This window comes from Rhopalosiphum padi, chromosome 1, assembly GCF_020882245.1.
Source record: "Rhopalosiphum padi isolate XX-2018 chromosome 1, ASM2088224v1, whole genome shotgun sequence".
Taxonomy (NCBI): Eukaryota; Metazoa; Arthropoda; class Insecta; order Hemiptera; family Aphididae; genus Rhopalosiphum; species Rhopalosiphum padi.
The window spans coordinates 27683813-27706767 of record NC_083597.1 but is presented as its reverse complement, the minus strand read 5'-3'; the positions used below and the strand labels follow the sequence as shown (position 1 = coordinate 27706767).

Genomic DNA, 22955 nt, shown 5'->3' with positions numbered 1-22955 from the left:
AAATCCCAGCTTAATTTTTCTTGTTTTTATTTGTGTTGATAATTTATACCTATGACTGCCATTGTTTTATATTATTATTTTTATATAATATTTTATTTTTAACTAAGAAAATTTAAATGTAAAAGTTATAGATACCTATATTAATCATTTCTAAAGCTAAATATCAATAATTATATATTAGTACCTATAATGGATAGTCGCTCGACGTTTTTATTTATTATAAGATCCAACGTTTAATAAAAAAATAAACCAAATAGTTTTTATTTATAAATAGAAACATTGAAATTTTTTCTCGGCAATAGTGTTAACAATAGTTACTATAATATATAAATTTGTGTTACCTATATTATATAATAAATAATTAATAATGTTATATAACTAAAATAATGTATAAGGATGTAATTTCTTAGTATTTTCGTAGGCTTTAATATTATAATGACTAATGAGTGTTTTTACAGTATTACCTTATGACTTGTAATTATATATCTTATAATATCCCAGTGTTTTATTTAAAACAATGCAAACATTATCAAACAACAGAAATTCATATTACAATTATTATAGTATTCAAATTTAAAATGATACTATTTTTTCTATGCTTAATTTTGATACTTATTCAGAATAATGTAAACATAATAATTGAATAATTTAACAAGAAAATAATGCAGATTGAAAATAAAATAATGTAAAAAGATGTATAAGAAAACGCTTTATCTGAAGTCTTTTCTGATGCTCAGTGTTAGTGAAACTGATTTGCATTTATTAATATTATCTATAATAAATACTAATAATTTTCAATATCTACATTCAGTGTATTCCATAGATCTGTAAATAACTAAATGATAAATCATTTATTTCTATATATATATAAATACAATAAAAATATATATATAAAAATAATTGTATCAATTATATAAATAATATACTAAACTTTTACATTTGTACATATTCATATTATTAAACATAATACATACATTTAGTATTTACACAAATTGGAATGATTTATAAGAATCCATTACTATGTTATGTAAAAGTTCTTATTTTGCATCAAGGGCCATTTTATAAAATTCTATTTTTTTTTTTTTTTTTTAATAAAAGAAAATAAAGTTAAGGATAGATACTAATATTTTTCAGAGCTGTACGAGGAAATTATTTCTTTAATGTTGTGCTAAATTGTATTTATTTTTTATTTGGTTTAGAATGGAATGAGCAAACTATCTTCTTTAGTGACTCATCATGTGCTAAGCATGGTATTATGTTTAAAAAATTCTAATAAATATCGTTTGGCAGATATTAACAACAGTGTGTACTGTTAGTCTTATCTTTTCTGTAATTCTAATGATAATTGATTTAATACCAAAATTCATAAAACAATAATTTTTCAAATATTAAATTTGTACAATTTAGTATATTGGTACTTTGTAATTGAGGAGCCTCGTTTCTAAATCGTTTATTTTCTATGGATTTAAATTCACTTAAAAAATACATCACTACACCAAAACATACATTTTACACTGCCCAAACTGTAATCCAAATATAAATAAACCAACACTCGTAGTAGCAGGAAATTTACATTTCTAGGTATATGATATCATAATTTGTATTCACTAATTGCAATTACTTATGGCAGATAGATATCAACAGATAATCGTAAATACTATAATATTATAGTTTATCCTACAATAAACTGAAAAGGTTTAATGTATTTAGTTTAATTATGTAGACAGTGATATTAACATATAAATTTATCTTGCTGTATTTAGTTTTTTTATATCTTAAATTGTTTTTCACATTTATCTTCAATGATAAAGAACGCAATGAACTTAATGTATGTGTTATAGAACTGCATGTTAATATAATATTATATTTTACATCTAAAAATAAATATTTTAAATTATTGAAAACTAAATCTCAATATTAATACAAAGCTACATTTTATTACCAAGAACACTACATTTAATTTCCATGTATTTATTTTTATTACACAATAATATGCAAGTCTACTACTAATATTAACATATTTGGCAATGAAATACAATTATACTTAGTCGCGAGTTTTTTATGATGCCTACGTACTCATTTGACCTGCATTACTTTTAATATTACATGTCTGCAAAATACCTTTCTGTTATTCGACCATGATATTATTTCACCACTTGTGAATTATTTATCTTTCAAGTTAATATCGATAATTAAAAATGAATCATTAATAAATCTAAATATTGTATTGAATTAAAAATTAAAATAGGTAATTATATTATATTTTGATAAATAAATTGAAATTGTATTTTCAACTAAAAAAAATAATATTAATAATACAATTGTTAATAATATGTAGATGAAATATAAAATTAGCACATAATATTTTTTTTACATTGATTGATTTGCTGTTAATCATAATTAATTTTAAACATTTTTTTTTAGTTAATGCAATTATTAATTTTAATATATATTTTTCATTTTAATTTGAAAAAAATTTTATCCCTGTAAAAAACTTGAAAATATAATACCTGGTTTTTCATACATTTTTCTTACAAAATTAAAAAAACATCGATAATTTAGTTATATTTTTTTCACAAAAAAAACAACTCCAAATTGAATATTAAAAAGTGTTATAACGGTTTTAATTATCTTGTAGATAAAAAAAAAAACGTTTGTAACTTTCCGTAACTTATTATTAGTACATATTATACGAGTGCAGTATGAAATTTTCAAAATAGTTACACTAACAGTTTAAGTCACAAACCTTATCACACAATTTTATGATGGTAGGTATATTGGTGTTAATTTGTAAGTTATACGCGATTTATTTGTTTTTCGTATAAAAATATGCTATTATTGAATTTAAATTGAGTACGCTCATTAAAGTGAAAAACTCAATGAAGATTTATGTTTGAAACTTATTATGCAGCACAGTTTGATTTTGAGTATTTTTTTTTATTATTATTTATCATAATTTTATCGTACAATTGAATTTATTAATTATGCATATTATTATGCATACTATAGTATACTTTTAAGATCTTGGTACATTAATATTGTATGAGGATTCTTCCAGAAAAAAATATTTGAAATACTTATGAAATAATCAAACTAAAAAGTATTTAAATATAAATTTAAATATTTTTCAAAGTATATCAAAGTAGTTTCAAAGTAAATTCTCGTGATACATATAAAAATTGTTAATACAATTTTGGCCAAAAGACGCCCACCTAACAAAAAAAAAAAACCATTTCTCTTTATAAACCCACTAAATTAAACAGGAGGTACTATTGATGGACGGTTTTCCCCATCAAGACAATCAAGATATTTATATTATCCAATTTACTTATTCTGCTTTTCTGTATAGATTGTAAATAAAGCTTTTTATAAATTAAAAAAAAATAAAATAAAATTTGAAATGTTAATGTTGAATACGTTTTTATGGATTTTATGATGTATTACATAATATAAACAAATATCATGAACAATAATCTTTGTCGTAACAACACTATTTATATCTCATAAATTTTTTTTTCAAATATTTATAAAAATTATATGCTTAAAAGAGTTTTAAAAATCTTAATAAGTTATTGGACTTATATATAAGTAAGGAGAAAATTCAATCAAATAAAAATGTATTAGTTATGATAGTAATAATACATTTATAGGTAGACTGATGATGAATGACTAGATTTGTTCTTAGTTATTTTGAATTTTTCAATATAAATGTAATAAAAGTTTCTTTACTTACATAAAGTATTTTAAATACTTAAATGCACTCGAATACTTAACGAGACAGGTGTTTGTTAAAAATATGTCTAATAAACTCTTTTGACGTTGTCATTTTCAATTTTTGTTGCTAATGAGATTTAGAAAAAAAATTCGAAATTTTCTTTAAAACTTCCATTCTGATGATCTTAGTGATTACAGTACTAAAATGTATTATGAATAGGTACACTTCATAAAATGAAAATCTAGAAATGAATATTTGTATCGCATATTATTTGAAATTCTTACATTATATTTTTATTTTAACAATATAAAATCGTACGTATGAATACATTTTAATATGATTTCCAAATACATTAAACAGTTTAAAAAATACAAATATTTTAATGGACAGGTAAATAAATAAATAAATTTAAATCAAATTAAATTATACAACTCTTGTATTTTTATTGAACGATAGTACAAAGTTTTTAGTTTTTAACAATACATTTTGCTTATTTATTTTTTATGTTGAACTAATATAATACGCTTACCATGCTGACTACATTGACTATTTTATCAGGTAATCTATTCTTATAGACGAATATTGTATTTTTAATACTATCGTAATATACATATAAGTCTTACTTTTAAACATATTTTTAATATTATGTTTGTTAGATAGCGATAAGATAGCATAATGTTTATTATTTAAATTATTGTATGTACTTATTCTTAACTTCCAAGCCATTGGTATATTACAGTCAGGCTTTCATCAAGGATAAGATAAGATAAGATAATGTTGATTATTTAAATTATCGTATGTACTTATTCTTAACTTCCGAGCCATTGGTATATTACAGTCATAGGCGCAACTATACCTCTAAAACGCGGGGTGCTAAAAATGTTGACAATTGATGGTATTTCACATACATAATAATTGTTAGGTATAAAAAACAAGGGGTGCTAAATTTTAACTTGGGGGTGCTGAAGGCTTTCATCAAGGACCGATCTAAAATATTTATTCTACATTATATTGTACGAGTATTGGTTGAAATCATTTTTGAAAATAATTAACATAATAATATAAAGTACATTAATTAATTTAAGTACTTATATCATTGTAATAATAATAATAATAATAATAATATACAAATGAAAATAATAATAAAATGTGTGATTATATATTATAAATAGGTCGGCATTTCTGTGGTATTTAATGACATTGACGTTTTATTAGTTATGATCATTATTACGTATGACCACCGACCAGGTTCCCACTTTCTCTGAAAAATTCAGTAACTATAATAGGCTTATAAATTAACGGCCAACGACACAGAGTTGGTCATTCGATTATTCGCCATCGATATCGTTAACAAGAAATAGCCATGTCGCTCCACACCGTTATAGTTTGTGAGTAAATCACGAACAACTTAATTGTACATCTAAATTCATTGAATTAATTTATGCACTTGTGCGTATACTCATTAAATGTTCTTTTTTTTTTATATAATTTTCAGTGGTTTCGTGTTTGTTAGCCTCAGCCACGGCTTTACAAAAACTAACGGAGTTATATAAATGGTCATCGTTAGATTACACATTTTCTAGTGATGAACACAAAAATTACGCATTAGAACGAGGAGAATTCGTGCCGGAAAACAATTTGCCGGTGGGAATCGAAGTATGGAGAAATAAACTGTTCGTCACTGTTCCAAGATGGAGTAACGGTAATATTTTTAAATGTTTATTTTAATTTAAAATACAATTTAAGCAAATTAGCTACATATACACGTATACTACTGTTGATAACATCGATTTGTCGTATTCGTATATAATATATATCATTTGAATTGTAGGAGTTCTCCAAAAATGTAATTAAGTTTAAAGTTTATTTTTCTGATAGCATTTTAACTTACTTGACAGTTGATAATGAAGTTACATATCTAATTTTAAAGTATAGTTTCTTTTTCACGTATTATTATACTGCGTAAGTTGTTGTATTTCAGTAAGTATTTAAATAAAATGTATCAATGACTTTATTTAATAAATATATATATATATGTCAGATATTTCCAAAACAAAAACTACTTAACACGTACTACTACTTAAAATTACAACTAATTTATCAAGTTACATGACATTTATTCCCTGTCAATTTTATAGAAAAAAAAAATAAGAACATAGATTAGTGAATTAATTATTCGTATAATATTTAAATTATATTAAAATATTGAATTTTTTTCGAATATTAAAATAAATAACATCGTTATGTCTAAATACCGACAAATTATTCAATTATAATACACAGGAGGAGTTGATGATAAATAATCAATCATGTTTTCAATACCTTTCATATATCTATATTGTATAATTAAAATTATTTTATTATTAAAACATAAACGGTGCAATTTTTTATAAAACGATTAACATTTATTTATAAATAATCTAAATTAGAAATTGAGGTAACTCAAAAATTTTTGTGGTTGGATGACTTATTTTTTCTATCATTCGTGTTTTTTTTAAATATCATATACGTCACTGATTGTAAATTTAGTTTTACATATTATATACTCGTATATTTAAATTTAAAAAAAAATCATTTGCACTCTTAATTTTAAGAAAACACTACTTTTTATACCGCAAAATTTAAAAGCTATTCCTAATTTAATAAAATAATTTTAACATTATAATCAAAATAAAATAAAATTTTTAAAAAAAAGGAATAATTGACTCATTAATTTTTGATTAGGATAAAAAAAAAAACTATTAACAAACAAGTATGTAAATTACAAATATGTTGTTATATTATTTTACATTTCTACTGTAGTTATCTATATTTTGAATACATTTTTAAAATTATCACATTTTGAACTGCTGTATATACTAAAATTTGTGATTAATATTGTCATTTAATTTTTTTTTTCTTGATATTACAATTAAAAGATACTTTTTATATATTAAACAACATTCTAAAATCTGTAAAGTCCAAGAGTTGGTTTAAAAACACGTCTCATTTTATAGTTCAAAAACGGCGAAAAATGTAATTCCAAGCAATCGTTTTGCGTAAAGGCAAAAAGAGTTGATCGGTGTGTGTATGCTTCGACTATTGTTATTTTATTACCGCCTGTGTGAATTTCCCAAGAGTAAAATGTAAATGTATACGCTAGAGGAAATGTCCTTTTACCCTACCTTATCCTTAAAAACCGTACTACAGGTCTCTCTGGAGCTATTGGAATAAAAAGAGCGTTTAAAAATTTTGTTCTTGCACATCACTACCACTCTTCATGTACAACTCTTCACAATAAAATGTCAATGGTTTGAAACGAAATGCATAATGTGATAAAATAGGTACATAATATTACTATACAAATGTGTAAAACATTATATTTATATTTCAAATCAGTCAAATAAGTTTGATATATATAAATATATATTTTTTAAAGAAAATATAATGGCACGTGTTTGTCATTAAATTTAATCTATATTTGGAAAATATTCAAAAATCTTTATATTAAAATTATAACTTGGTGTAGGTATTTAGAGCATTTTTACTATAATTTTGACAAAACTGACAATCTCTGACTGAATTATATAGTTTTTCTAAAATTATTGTGAATTATAGTGAAAAATATTCAACAGAAAAAATATTTATTAATCATGTTATTAAATAATTCATTATTTGTACCATAAACAGTTTAATTTTAAAGTACACAATCGTCTTATAATAAAAAAAATATGGAAAATCATATTTTTTTTTTTTTGTTATCATTAATGCTTTTGTCTACTAATGTTTTATTTTTATAAAATCAATAGGAACAACTATTTTTTAAATAAATGAGTTGCCAATTTGCGCGCTTGTTTTTCATAATTCGTGTCATTACAATACTTGCCAATATTAATGTAAAATTGAAAATATGTTCGGAAATAATTTACTATACTAAGTTAATAAATTGCCTGAATTTCTTCATTACTTATGTTAATTTATATAAAATTAATATTTTAAATTATTAAACAATATATTATACTGTGCAAAAATAGAATTCACTATATTATAATAATAATAATAATTTTTTTTATGGTTCTCTTACAATGTTGACAAATGTATTCATTGGATAAATAAAAAATTAAGTTACACATAAAAACCATTAGGAATCATTCAGGAAAACGGAAAAAAATAAAAACATTATAATATATGAGCTCCTATTATAGCTTCGTTACCGATTTTTCAAGACGTGTTAATGGTACAATCAATCGTGGGATATCCTATGGGTTTTTAAATCGAGTTATCCATTATTTTACAAACTTTTTAGTTTTCATATGTTTTGAATTATTTAAAAAAAATTAACAGTTTACTGTACAAAAAAAATATAATATATCGTGATACAATTATTTCATTTGTAAACTTTAATATTCTATATTAAACAAGATAAAGCATAATATAATGTTGATTACATTTTGTAATTATTGTCACAGTAATATAGTTTCAAAAAAAGATTAATTATTTATTATTTATTCAAAAGCTAAAACAAAATTGTATACTTTTATGGATTTTCTAAAATATTATAAGACTTACTTTTATACTACGACAATATAATATTTCACGTGTAGTTGCGATGTATGAAAATCAAACTATAATAATAGACTTGAGATAGTACTGATTTCGTAATTAAGTATTATTGTTTTTATTTCATTGGCTATATTAGTTATATGTCTAAATTGTATGATGGAACAGTGATTTTTTTTTTTCTATTCTAGTTGAATTTTTTGACTACTGATAACTGATATATAATACGATCGTCATAATTTAAAAACACACCTTTAAAAATAAATTAAATAAATACAACTTTATCATTTACTGACTGTATGCTAAATACTTAATTACCAATATATATTATAATATAATACTTAGTTTTTAACGCTGCATAATAAAAATATAGTTTGATATCAATAGTAAAAACAAATATATTGAGTCATAGAATAGTATATACAATTTAGAAACTATTTTAACGAAAACTCAATTACCTTTTTTGATTAAAGAATCTTACATGCCATATTTATATTACAACATTATATATTACTATTTTAATATTGTATTTAATTCCAAAAATTCTATATTTATAGGCTTGTAGTCAATATTAATTTAACTGTACTGTTTGCACATAATATAATCATTGTAGAAATAAACAAAATACCATTATACACGGGTCAAGTATATCCATAAAAAAAATAGGTACAATTGCACAAACTGCAACCAGACGACAAAAAAAAAACTAATTTTATATCAGTATAATTATATGAAGGAGGAAAATACAAGAATTCAATGCCCTTAGATCAATTATTTTCTTAAATTGTAATCTTACAACCTTGACTTAACTTTTGATTTTATGATGAAAATTACTGTGAATAAAAATACAAGTATTATTAAAAAACATCACGTACCTAACAAATGAAAGGGTTCGATTTTTGATGTTATAAAATTTATACTAACAGAGACCAAAATGCCATAGTACATAAATCGTATTTAATTTGAGTGTCTAGAAGTATAATGTAGTCATTGCTTCAGGCTGAGTAGCTTTAATTGACCTTCGACCACATGTGGTTAGTATGTCGTGATTTCTAGGTCAGAAATCGTTTTCGGGTAACTTGGTGTAAAATAACATATTGCAAGTTTCATCATTATGTAAATAGTTTTGCACAAATTACGTACTATCTAAATATAGGTACTAATGAAGATTCATTTCGTCAAAAAAATGTATTACTCAGTAACTATCTAAAATGTGTTATAAAATAACAGTAAAATAATTTTTAAATGAGCTAACAATATTCGTATAAGGAAATACTTCGATAGTTATTATTTTATTTTATTTTTTATTTAAATATATCATACAGAAGAAATGGTATTTCTATGATATTCTATGCATACATGATTTAAATTAATTTTACTAAAAACAAAAAAAAAATAGAAAAAAAAAAATGTTCTAATTTGTTTTTTTTTTTATTTGTTATTATTTTAACTTACATTTATTACTTTCTATCGACAGAATTCTCAATATTCATTTTATATTATTCATGTATTCGTTCATTAAAATTATTAATATCGTAATTTTTTATTTTATTTTTGAGCATTCATTGTACTTAGATGTTTAATGCTTCATAGACACTTCCGGGAAAAAAACATTTATTTGTAAAAAAAAATCTATTCGATTTACGATTTAGGTACATGCAAGTTGATTGCTCTGATAAATATATTATAACTTTTAATGCAGTTGAATTTAGATGATTCGTAGTCTAAAGCGAAAAAAAGTTCAAACGATTATTTTACTTTATAAAAAGTTTCATTTAATCGTCACTAACCAATAAATGCTCTATTATAGATAACCATGCGATTTGTGTGATCCCTTCATGATGTATCCATATTATAAATATGTCATTCTTTGTACATAATATAGACATATAATATTATTTGTATATAGCACTTTTCTTTTTTATATTCTTAATGAACCTTTTAAAAACTCATGTTAAAAAAAACATTTCAAGTTCTTAACACATATTTTTGCAAGAATATCGACTTGAAAATTTAAATATTTTTACTTTGTATTATTATACAGGGTGTATCAAAAGTCTTCATCCGATTACAAATGTATATAGCTCGGCAAACGTTAGCCACTAGTAAACACCCATATACTAATGAAAAGTTAGATAACCAAGTTTATTTTAAGTTATCTTTCGATTAGTATATAGGTAATTTACCTGCGGCTAACGATTTCCGAACTATATAAATTTGTAATCGGATGAAGACTTTTGAAACACTCTGTATAATAATACATTGATATATCTAAATAAATATAAAATTAATTTAATTTGTATCATAATATTTATAACAGATATACATTAATTTTAATTCACATTATTACTCTAATTGTTATTATTATAACTATGAATGTATCATATTATATTAATGCAACTATAATAATTTTATATTGATAAAACTGTTTGAATCAATATCGTTTTTTTGTACAAATATTATCAGTCAATTATTGATAAAAAAATATAAGACCATAGAAGATTAATACGTAATAAAATGTTGAAAACATATTTTTCCTTGAAATTCTACTGTTTATAACATAGTTATTAAATAAATAATAACCTTACTCCCAAGGGCATAATTATTTTTATAAGTATTTAAGTATTCAAGTACAACTTTCGTTATGTAATATAATCAAAAATGCTGAAATTTCTAAAAATCTGACATTGTGTTATTAACGAGAAACAGTTCATAGTTTTTAAAAGAATTCCAATTACAAAATATCAAAATTCGGTAACAGTGTCAAAACTATAGAAGAGGTGGGCACGATGTTTTTGGCGTTTACGAAGAAACAATAATCTAAAAAGTAAAATAAGAAACGAGTGAAAACGTTGTCCAAGCTAAAAGCGCTGATAACTGTTCGTTGCTTAGACAGAAAAATAATATACAATTTGTTTATTAAAATAAATTACTTATGAAAAATCATTAACGATAATATGTACAAAATATTTGGTTGGTATATTTTTTTAAATCTATAAATATATTATTTTTCCCCAAAATATGTTTGCATATAATTACATATTTAATGATGATAATTTATGTTTTTGACGAACTTTTATAATCAAAAAATATATGTTTGACTCTGTTCACATTCTTAACATTAGGTACTATAAAATGTATAAATGAAGTTATGTATTATGCTGATATTATCATATAGCTTATACCATATCAAGTTCGAACTTCAAAATATATTTTAATTCTTTCTATTATATATCATCTCTGACTAAGTAACATTTATTATGCGTTTTTATAATTTTATCGTAAATATTTAAAAAGTATAATACATTTATTTACATTTAGTTGATTTTTTTTTTTTTTGTAGGGACGTAGTAGTTTGTAAGTTACATTTATTAACAAAATTACAATTGGAACAAATTGATATTTAATTAATTTGTATGTAATTTCCGAAACAAATTATTGGCAGAGACATTTTGTTTTGTTGTTGTTAAGACTGTATAATTAACGCAACAAAGCAGCGTCATTTCTCGGCTTTCTTCCATTCAGAAACACCAAAACTTTTGGCAGAGGCGCTAAAAATTATGAGCTGTCATTGTTTGCCGTTCAAGTTTTTACTACCGAGATAATTATTTTTGCATCCCATGCTTTTTACGCTAAACCAATACCCCTCTAGCAATTGAAAAACTTGCTTTTTGCAAACAATATTCTTATCCGCTTAAACTTAGGTATCTTCAGTGACCTCTCACTTTTTCTCCTCATTGACTTTATAATGTATGCATTATTTTATTTTTCCATTTTTATTACTTATAACTTATAAGACAGTGGAAACAATTTGACACTTTTTTGTTTACTTGTACAGCAATATATTACGTATCTATATTCCATTTATATAACTAGTACCTACCTATATTCATTATTTAACTAACAAAAATCATTTCACTGTTCAACTATATATACGTAAAGTTTAATATTCCATTAATATAGTTTATAGCAAGATAAAACATTTTTTTGAATTATTATAATAGAACATACATTTTTAATCATGTATATTATTCTTATTTTTTTTTTTTATTATTTAATTCAATTGTAAATACGATAAAATTAAATTAATAATAAATAATTATCCATATTTTTCAATTTTATAATATAAATTATAATACATATTTTATTAATGAATATTTTAAATATTTGAAAATTATTAACTAAGTCGAAATCATAGTACCTACGCTTTTCATTAAAAATATAAATAACGAGTGTAAGAATTTTAAGTTATTTTAAGATTATGTTGATATTTATTTTAATCTTTTTGTGAATATAAAAATTGATTTTAGAAAAATGTTTTATATCTTAGTACCTAAAATAGTAAAAAAGAAGTAACATATTTTCAGTACACGTAGATTATTCTGAAATGACAATACGGTATGCATGAGTTTTCCCCTTTTATAGTCAACAAACGTGATTCCCAAAGTCACAACATACCCAAAATCTACTAAAGCACATGATTTGAATACACAATTCTGATGCATATTTAAATGATTTATATTATTGTAAGATATAAATAAATATATAATATTTATATATTATGACAATTTCAGCAATTGCCAATCATAATAAATACATAATATCTATGTGTGTATTAAAACATGACAATATTTTACCATAGGTATAAGTTCAAAGAATGAAGATAATATTATATAAATAACTAAATAAGTAATAAGTTAATAATTAAATTAAATGTGCTTCATTATATTTTTATCGGTAGCTGTTTTTCAATCAATGATTATTCTTATTAATAATTCTCAATTTTATAAAAAAAAAAAATTAAAAAAACTTGGTCTCTAAACAATGATAATATGACATGTTAATTATTAGAAATATTTCCCGTGTTCATCGTCTGCATTTTATCTTAATGTTTAATTATTAAAAAATTTGAACAGTTATTTATTATCTACAGATCAAACAAGGTACCCATATCCTATGAATATAATATGTATGGATGATGAGCTAACCATATATGAAAAGCACTTAGAGAAAAACAAAATATTAAATAAATTACTAAAAGGTTACAGTATTGTTCACTTTAGTATCGACATATTACAGTAAAACCCGTTTAGTTTAACATCTAATTGTTTCCTCGATAAACAATTCTATTTTGTTCGTTGTCACTTCGTGGTGAATTGAAAACAAGGTTTGGATCAATGAATTAACATTTTAACCTTTCCGAGAAAACACAAACAATTCGATGCATGGAAAAAACACGTACATCCGTTTCCTGGTCACAGTAAAAATGTGTTTGTTCACCGTACGAATGGGAGCTGGTTCTAAAATAGCATAGCTTGAATAGGTTTTACAGTATTTACACGCGACCCGCACTAATTGGTCGATTTAGTGGGTCCCATTTTTCGATGTTTCCTAATTTGTCCCGGAGACCGGACAATAGATCAAAATCTTCGTGACTATCGTGGCTGATTTTTATACTTACCACAAACCAAACAAACATTGGCAATAATTAATTTCTATTATTCTGATGATATGATGAGTTTTAATTTAGTTGACTACAATATTTGAAATGTAGAGAAGATTACGACATACACACATTTCGTGCATTTTAAAAAATATAAATAAAAAAAAAAAAATAATCAAATTGAAGTCGATAATTTTGCAAGTATTTCTTCGGTGGATTTAATACTATTAACAAATATTTAATTAATCATAACCGATTGTTAAGAAAAAACAATTTTCAAAAAGATAAAATAACTGTTATTCTATTCTAGTACATTATAATTTTGCCATTTATTGAAAATCTCTATTAAATAAAATACAGATTAAATATTTAATATCATACCTTAGTATTTTCCAAAAAAAAAAAATTTATTAAAAAACACGAATTTCTATTTAAAAATTAAAAATTTGATGCTGTTAAAAATAAAAGAGAAAATTAATTTTTAATATTAATATTCCATTTTAGACTATGTATTACTTATTTTAAGGAGAATAAAATTCCAGATACCCACGTTTGTATAATAAAATTACTCAAATATCAACATAAATCATAATAATACAATAATATATAGTTGCATATATTAATAATATTTCAACAATATAATTACTATAATTAAATAATTCCTTCAACGTTAATCGGGTTTTCGTTACCTAGTTGAATAATATGTTTATAACAAAGTAACCATTTTTAATGAATATTAATCATGCACTTTGCATATTTATTTATGGTATACCTAATATTACAATCATACAACTATAATAAGAGATTAGGTTAAATGTATTGAGGTTTTTCAAATAATTATTTAAGTCGTAAGATAATTGTTGAGGAAAAAATCGCCCATTTGATCACGAACATTTATTAACGTGAATATATTTTCGAAAAATACTAATTATTATTTATTTTATCATGATTTATTATTTTAATCAAACTAATTATTATTATTATTTCTTATTGTGGTTGTTTTATTTTTTTTTATTTTAGGAGTTCCTTCTACATTAAATTACATACCATTGGACGTAAGTTCAACTCAATCACCAAAATTGACACCATACCCAAATTGGGCTTACAACAGAGAGGGTAACTGTGATGGTTTGACAACTACATACAGAGTAAAAGCGGACAGCTGTAACAGACTTTGGGTTTTGGATTCTGGAACTGTTGGAATTGGTAAGTTAAATTTCAAAAATGTTTTAATTCGACAGACTTGCGAGAATTCCATTAATAAATTAATTTTTTTTTTTTAAATATATTGACATTAAAATACAGTATATACGTCGTATTTATATTATGCCACATTTATTTAACCCAAATCCTATGGCAATATAGGACCTATACAATAAAATAAAATACAAGATAGACATCGTGACAATATATTTAGCAAATTCGCCATAAACATATTTTTTAAAGAATTATACAACTCATGACAAGTGTTTTTCATTTGTATTAGCTTTATTTCTTAAAGAATCTGTATGTGAATGCAATTATTGTACTTCTTATTCAATGTCAGACCATTCTTGACTATTTTTTTTCGCATTAACCGTGTTTGTTAATAATATTATGATCATTGTTCGTACATTTTTTATTTACACAATTCTATTTGTTTTTTTGGCACGTTTTTTTTGAACTACATATAGTATGTATGTATAATATTTCCTCAGCCATTCACACATTAAATTGACTATAGTTGTTTGTTAGTCAGCGGTTTTCAGGACGCGAGATATTAAGGTTGCGTCAACATTGTTGGTCGCTTTTAGTCCGTTCACCCTCATACTCTCTACTCTTAGATACATAGGTGAGGAAGAATTAGAAAGAAAACTACGGTGTAGGGGGGGACTTTAAAGTAGTAACCAAGTTACCACCCATGAACAATCATCCCTCATCTCGTTGAGCAACGAAATTGATGGCTGTTAATTAATCAGGAGATACGGTCTTACACCAAATAATTGAATTGAACAATTGCTTAACCGGTAGAAAATGTATTTTTCCCCCCTACGAGAGAGTACATTTTCGAATAAGTTTTTGCAATAAGGTCTGCAGTATTTGAGTATTTTTTCTTGAATTACATTTTATTAATAAAATCCATAACGGTTTAATGTATGATGAACCTTATTGGATACTTAAATATTCTGTTTTTAACAATAAACAAGTTATATCATACAGTTTTAAATTTTAATCAATTTATAACAAATACTTTATAAACGGTCAAGAAATAACATTTTAAATATAATGTACAGATATAATCATACTCTTTATTTAATTTATTTTAAATAGGTAATACAACAAAGCAAGTATGCCCATACGCAATCCATGTGTTTGATTTAACCACAGACAAGGTTTTAAGGAAATACAATTTAAGACCAGAAGATACAAATGACCGAACATTTATTGCTAATATTGCCATTGATATTGGATCTAAAGGATGTGAAGACACGTTTTTGTACGCATCTGATGAATTGGGCTACGGTTTAATATCATACAGCTGGGAATCAAACACATCGTGGAGACATACACACAGTTTTTTGATGCCCGATCCATTAGCGGGAGATTATAACATCGGAGGTAAATATGAAATGTTTTACTAATGCTTTAAATTTGTAGCAACACACTAAATAAATTATATTTATATTCTTACATTTGAACGTTCGAGGTTAATTTCATATTTGAATTTATATTTCGATTATTTAATATTAACAGTCACAAACAGTGTTTTCTGATAACACCTGTAAAAGAAACACATCATAATATTAATAACTTCCTCGCTCTGTTTAAAATTTAAAACAAAATTACAGTTCGTGATGAACTTTAAACATGTTAAATGTTTTTTTTTTCTATTAAAATATTGAAAATTTCAAAGTAAAATATTTAATCGTTAATTCAGTTTTCTCGTTTTTGATCAGAATTTCTAATCTTAAACATAATAATCAATATACGTATAACTATTTATAAAAATAAAAAATATTTTCATATTTTCAATTATTTATAATTCATATAAAATTGTCTAAAACGTATTATTTTAATAAAAATATTAAAACATAAGGTTCGAGAATATTTTACTTATTATTGAAAAACTTATTTCCATAGTTGAATACATTTGTTTTTATTTGCATATTATAAATTTCCAGGTATCAACTTCCAATGGGGAGAGGAAGGAATATTTGGTATTACGCTATCACCGATTACTGAAAGTGGTTTCCGATTATTATTCTTCCACCCACTAGCCAGCAATCGCGAGTTTGCCGTTTCCACAGAAATCTTACGTAATCCCAAACTTACTTCAGAAGAAATATATCACGACTTCGTTGTATTACCATCCAGAGGTGAAGGTGGTCATATTACTGCACACTACATGCATGATGATGGAATTCTTTATTTCAATTTGATCGATCGGAATGCTGTAGGCTGTTGGAATTCTAGACTTCCTTATGAACCTAAAAATTTGGGAATTATTGAAGTGGACGACGAAGCTTTGATTTTCCCCAGTGACGTCAAAGTAGATTCGTTAAACAACCTTTGGGTTATTTCCGATAGAATGCCCGTTCATTTATTGTCAAAACTTGATTTCAACGATATCAACTTCCGTATTTTCTACGCAACTGCCGATTCGGCTTTAGCTGGTACAGTTTGTGCAAGCAATACTTACATTCCACACGAACATTCAAATTATGTCATCTCTAAAGTATATTAAAAACAAAACAATTTGAAATATTTCAATATACATATTGTATAGTATACATTATTATTCTAACAAATTCATTTACAAAAAAAGTTAGTAGAAGATAACCTGTGGGAAGTGGAATATGTTTCTATCAGTCAACTGTTCGTTTCAAATTTTAGAAAACAAAAAGTATTGAACTTTGTATATTTCATTGTATTTATTTTTATTTATTATCAAAAACGTATAAAAACGTATATGCAAAACGTTAAGCGTATTTAATTCTAAATGCATTTACATTTGCATTTATTAACAAAAATACCTTAACTTTAAATAATATTTAAATTATATTATTTTGTAAATATCTTGCTGTAGTGTAATCACAATTTACCTTTTAAAATGAATTAGTTAATAAGTAAATTTAAAGTTGTACATTATAAAATTATAGTGTACATGATTCAATACCAGTTATTCAACAGATAAGTACACACAAACAATTTGTAATTCAAATATTTATTGTGAATAAAAATAAACTGCTCTTATATAAAATTGTTGTTTAATTTTTTTTATATAATAACAATAATTTTAGTTTATATTTATAGTTTACCGATAATGCACAGAAAAAAAATAATAATAACACCATAATATATACAGTTTACACACATTCGTCGTCCAGTGTGTATGCGTTACTGTTGCTCTTGTTAAATGTTCGGTTTAACGTACCTAATCTTAACGAAATTTATCAAGTGTTTAATTATCAACTCTTTTTTCAAATCAGTACAATAATTTAACTTTTTCTCGTTCGATTTTTGGCATCCTTCCGATGAATGGTAATTTTAATTTAAATATAATATAAATTATAAGTGAACAATATATAATATTATGTCAGCTAACTATACTCCAAAATTAGAACGATCTGTAACATACTATATAATAATATAATAATTATCGATTAAATAATCAAAACTATATTCGTAAAGAAAAAATAATAATTATTATTATTCTCAATTGCGGTCGAAAAACAATAAACGGTTATTATCTTCGTTGTGGAAAATTCCAATTAAATCGCCACCACTTCCAAGGAAATAAAAAAATTATCTCTCAAAACCAATACTCTGTCCTTGTCGAGCCTGTCTCAATACCGACCGCCACTACTAGTGTAAACAATGATACAATGATAATCAAATTTATTTCAATACGAAACGTCAGGAGTCGCCACACTCTTTTACATATACACAGAGGAAAAAAGATTTGCCACCGCTAATATTCATTAAGGGTTTAATAAACTTTTGTGAATTAAGAAATGCATTTTAAGATTTAATTGGTCCCGGCAGTTTTAATTGTAAATCAACTTACACTCTAACCCAATACTCCACAAAACTACAGAAAAATAATTCATTTTACAAATGAAAACGATGCTGTGAATTTCACACATATCAACTACAATCTGACAAAGCATTTAGAGTAGTAGTGAGAAATCTCCATCCGCATTTCCGAAATTAGTTTAGCGTTAGATAAAATAAGACACTCCGTTAGGAAAAAAAACCAATATACTGCACTAGCAAACCAAGAACCCGTTACCTATGTTTTTCGTCGACCTCGAGCTTAGTGGAAACAATAATAATAATGTTTTTGATAAATTATAACTTATAAATAATTTATACCAAAAGTAAAAATAGAAAAGCCACACATGCAAGCAACCATAAATTCCCCAGTGCATAAAATGTCAATTTTAAAATCACACTAAAAGCTACTGCCACCATTCTCCATCATAACGTTTCGAATGCGGTGGAAATCATCTTATAGCATTGCGTACCAAACCACGTGAATTGTCTGAAATTTACGCATTATGCAATAGCAACATCAAACTATAATATGCTAACTATAAACGATACACTGTTTATATAAATAACTCCAACAACGATGCAGACGTCCTTCCAATTCAAAACAAGTCTTTCAACAATACCAACAGCAGTCCCAACTTCTCAATACTTAGCCCAGTGGCCAACCAACACATATTTTATTCGCGAACACGCGTAAAAAATCCTGTGTATAGATATGATAGGTTACAGGTAACGATATAACTCAAAAGAAAATTGCCAACTCTCCTTCCTCCAACCTGGATAATGTTATTTCTAAATTCATAGATAATTTTAAGTATAATTTATGATTGATTTTCTATTCACTCTTCTGACCACAGTTAGGTACTTCTAATCAGCAAATAACCTGTAAAAATTATAAATAACTCATTACCTCCAATTATTATTATAATTATTATTACCTAACTCTCATCCACTACCATTCCAGAGTCAATCCTCAAAATACTAAAAAGACAGTAGAATTGTGACTTGCTTAGATAACTTGAAAAAAAAAATTGCAAAAGTATGTAAATAAAGTGTAACTTATCTCTTGACGAAGTATTTTCACTGGGAAGTCTTTTCAATCCGTTATTCCTGTGATGTACATTATTGTATCAATTAAGCTTACATTTTAACATCTTACTAAATAAAGATTTACGTTAAAAAAAATATATTTTTAACATTAATTTGTCCTTTGAATTATCTTGAAAAATAAAACAATATTACAGTATATTATAGTATATTATTATTATTTAATTACATTAACTTAAAATCGATGATAAACACTATCGTTACTGTAAAAAATAATTTTAATGGGATATCGTTTTCTATATAATTATAAATTATTTGTACTATATATATTTAAAATTTTAAACGTTCAAAAAAAAATGTTTGGCTCATATTTTGCTGATCTTTCATATAAACTATATAATATGATTGTATTTAAATCAAAATATGATTTGCATAAGAAATTATTTTGTAATATACCAACAAAAGTATTTTTTTCTTTTCTTCTTTTTTGATGAGTTATAACTCAATGTTTATTATTCTACCGAAATTTAATTATACTCGTCAAATAATTCTCTGTATGTAAACACCCTCTTCACATAGTTTTTTAAATTTAATTAGTTGTTTTAAATATTGATGAATTAGCGTCTTATCACTATAAGGTCCATCGTAATCTAAAAACCATCAAGTGATAGCTTCATTTAGAGAAATGTGACATAATAATATTTTAGTTGCTTATATTAACTTAATTTATTATTGGTCCCAAAATGTTGTCCAGCATTTTAATAGGTACCAAACTAATAATTTATCAAGGTAAAACAGTGAGGTACAAAAATATTTATATTTAAATTGCAAATTAAACATATTTTCATTATAAAATAAAAATTAAGAAAAATAATAAAAGAATATTTTATAATTTAATGAATATTCATTTAATGACACAATTCAAAAATTATAGCTTATTAAAATGAAAAACAAAAAGAGCATGGCATAATTACGTTCCTTGGTCGTTTTGTATGTTTTTACTCTAAAAAAATATCTTCATTGTTAGAATATTTCTAGGCATATGTACTACAACTTTCACGCAATTAAAAAAATAAATAAATAATAATAATAATGCATTTTAAACAAACATATTATTGAATCGGTAAACAAACAAAACATCATTAATTATTGACAGATAATACTGGTTGCACAATTATATTTTAGGAAAATTGAACAGTATAATTTATAAAGTTAAAAATAAGAAATGCATTCATCAGAGCGATGAGTGTTCAGAGTATAAAAAAAACTATTAATTTTGAAACTAATAAGACTACATCATATTTTATAAACTTTGCAGAAACTATCTAGTAGAATCATTGAACGATTTGATTCTGATACTAGTGCACATTAAGAAAATAAAAGTTGGACGTCCAAAAACCGTTTACAGAAGAAGTCACTTAGTTAAGTAATGAAAAAAATAAACATCATTGTAAAATGAATATATTTATCGTTTTGCTAAGTGTCTTCAAATAACATAATGATTCTATAGGCATCCTTCTCACTTTAATTATTTGTATAATCGAGGTCAAGACATGAGAAAATGTTGAAAGATTATAATATATTTTTTTTTAATTTAGGAGAAGTATGAATGTAGAGTAATTATTATTTTTATATTTTATCTTGAGAAATTTAAAAGCACATAAATAATCATAAATAATTAATAATTACCTATTTAAATATATATAAATAGTTTTTATAATCTTAATCCTTTATGATAACTTAGAACATAATTAATATTATGAATGTACGACAATTTAAACTGAATGACAATTCTATACATGGTATACAATATTAAATTCCTTACTGTATTTTATTTTTTAATTTTCACAAAAATCTTGTAAATAGATTGAAACACTCTTTAACCAAAAATATACATGAACTTGTTATTATAAAAACGAAAGTTTACAATCTAATACGAATCATTAAAATTATAAAAGTGAGAACAAAATTTTTACTTTTAATAAGTTTCGGTACATATTTGTATTAATAAGTATTATTTATTGATTATTAATATATTATTATTATCGTTGACATCACAATGTGAGTTAATATTTTAAAAAAATTTAACATATTTTCTTTCTATGTATAAGTCATATATATATATATATATATATATATAACAAAATGATTAGTATATTAATTATTTAAAAAAATACCATTTATATACTACATGTAATAATATGTGTATGTATTTATTTGTATTGCGTGAGCATATTAATGATGACAGGTTTTACATTCAAAAGTAACGATGTAATTTATTTGAAGGAATCGAATTAATTTAACTACCAAAGGGGAGAATTCATAATATTATATAATGAAATATTTCTATAACATGAACTTAAATATTATTACAAAGCGTACTAAAAAACTATACTAAAATGCATCACATGACTCAAATCATTTACCTACCAACGTTTCGTGTTTTTGTGAAAGAACTTACTATTATCATCAAATGTAATTTCAATTACATGATCTGCAAGAACGCATGAAATTCAATAATTTTGTATTGGTTAAATGTCAAAAACCTAAGTAAATAAACAAAGTAACTTATACGATGACTGGTTAAAGAACATCTAAAACCTAGAAGTCACGCTAAACTCAAATAAAACATGTTTTTAACTTAATAACTATTTGACTAACTTAAAAATACAACAAAATAACTATATTTATTAGTAAACAGTAATAAATAATATAATAGTATTTTATAATACTTACGTTGTATATTTTTTGGTTTTAACTGTTTAGATTTAATTCCATACATAAATTTAATTTTTGTATTTTCTTAGTACAATTTTTATAGTAACTAATAGTTTGAATAACTCGAAAATAGCCACGGGAAGATCTTAAAAACATCGTAATAATATTACAATCATCTAAAACGATGAGATATTTATGAAGGATTAAAACTAAAAGGGCTGGTCAGGTTTTCCAAAACAAATTATAACGTCAGATCGAGTGAGCTTGGTATGATACATTTTAACAATAATTAAGACTTATTGTCCCTAACCTTTGTAGAAGGGAAGTTATAGAAGCAGGGAAAAGCAAATTTGCAATTCAAAACTACCACCGGTGGCTCTATGTGGGGAGGGGCCTGAATATTTGAGTCCACCTCATCGTCACAACAACACTATCAGAACCTTCATCATCATAACCACC

The 22955-nt window shown here is 24.3% G+C and overlaps 1 protein-coding gene across 1 annotated transcript; it reads left to right on the top strand.

The window, feature by feature from the left end:
• Positions 1–4985: 4985 nt before the first annotated feature.
• On the top strand, positions 4986–17937 carry LOC132917138 (protein yellow). The gene is made up of 5 exons (XM_060977733.1): positions 4986–5103; positions 5211–5417; positions 14718–14903; positions 16008–16295; positions 16859–17937. The coding sequence occupies exons 1-5, from the start codon at positions 5079–5081 to the stop codon at positions 17419–17421; spliced, it is 1269 nt and encodes a 422-aa protein (XP_060833716.1). The 5' UTR covers positions 4986–5078; the 3' UTR covers positions 17422–17937.
• Positions 17938–22955: the final 5018 nt, after the last annotated feature.